At 66.0% G+C, this 746-nt stretch overlaps 1 protein-coding gene across 1 annotated transcript in view; it reads left to right on the forward strand.

The window, feature by feature from the left end:
• Window positions 1–204: 204 nt before the first annotated feature.
• Window positions 205–746, forward strand: part of SLC51A (solute carrier family 51, alpha subunit) — a 2,360-nt gene continuing 1,818 nt past the window's right edge. The window contains exons 1-2 of the mRNA XM_009700453.1: window positions 205–239; window positions 438–532. Of these exons, the coding sequence (XP_009698755.1) occupies window positions 205–239; window positions 438–532 (130 nt within the window). The remainder of the gene's footprint in view (window positions 240–437; window positions 533–746) is intronic.

The following is a 746-nucleotide window of genomic DNA, read 5'->3' on the forward strand; positions in this document are numbered from 1 at the left end:
GACAGCGTGGGAGCACGCCAATGGGGGCCGCAGCAGTGGGAGAGGGAGGGGAGCACTGGAGGCTGCTGGTTAAACTGGAACGAGGCGCGGTGGCCTCCACACGGTCCCTGCCCTGGGGACTCTGACCCCGTGGGCTGGCAAGGGGAGCCAAGGCAGGTGGTGCTGAGCTGCTGCTGGGACAGAGCCAGGGAGGAGCAGAGCAGGATGGACCCCACCATGGAGCTGGCAGAAGACCCCAGGTGGGTGCTGGGGACCCCCGTGCCACTTTGCAGCCAGGCAAATCCAGCTTTTTGGAGCAGGATTTTGAGTTATTCTGTCTGTAAAGGAAGGGAGGTGCTTGGGGGTGAGGTGAGCCAGCCAGGGCACCCCGAGGACCCTGCAGGGCTGGGTGCCCCCGTGTCCCTGCCGGCCCCATGTAGCACTCCCCTTCTCCACAGGTTCCCCCGCCCGTTGGTGGAGATGCTGATCACGAACTTCAGTGTGCCGGCAGCCTGCTTCTCCTTGCCGCCCACCTCCCGGCAGCTGCTGCAGCGTAGGTGGGGGGACTGGGTGGGGGGGACCCTCCTCTTGTCACTGGCAGGAGCAGGACAGGAATGAAGGAGGTAGGGTGGCTGCTGCGGATGCAGGCAAGGGATCAGCCCTGAGCAAAGGGGAGGCAGCGGGGTCCTGCTGGGGTCTCAGCCTCCCACTCCATAGCCCTGTCTGCAGGGATGGGGGTGGCCCAGGGAGAGCCAGCACCAGGGCAG

This window comes from Cariama cristata, unplaced genomic scaffold (assembly GCF_000690535.1).
Source record: "Cariama cristata isolate BGI_N322 unplaced genomic scaffold, ASM69053v1 scaffold20285, whole genome shotgun sequence".
Taxonomy (NCBI): domain Eukaryota; kingdom Metazoa; phylum Chordata; class Aves; order Cariamiformes; family Cariamidae; genus Cariama; species Cariama cristata.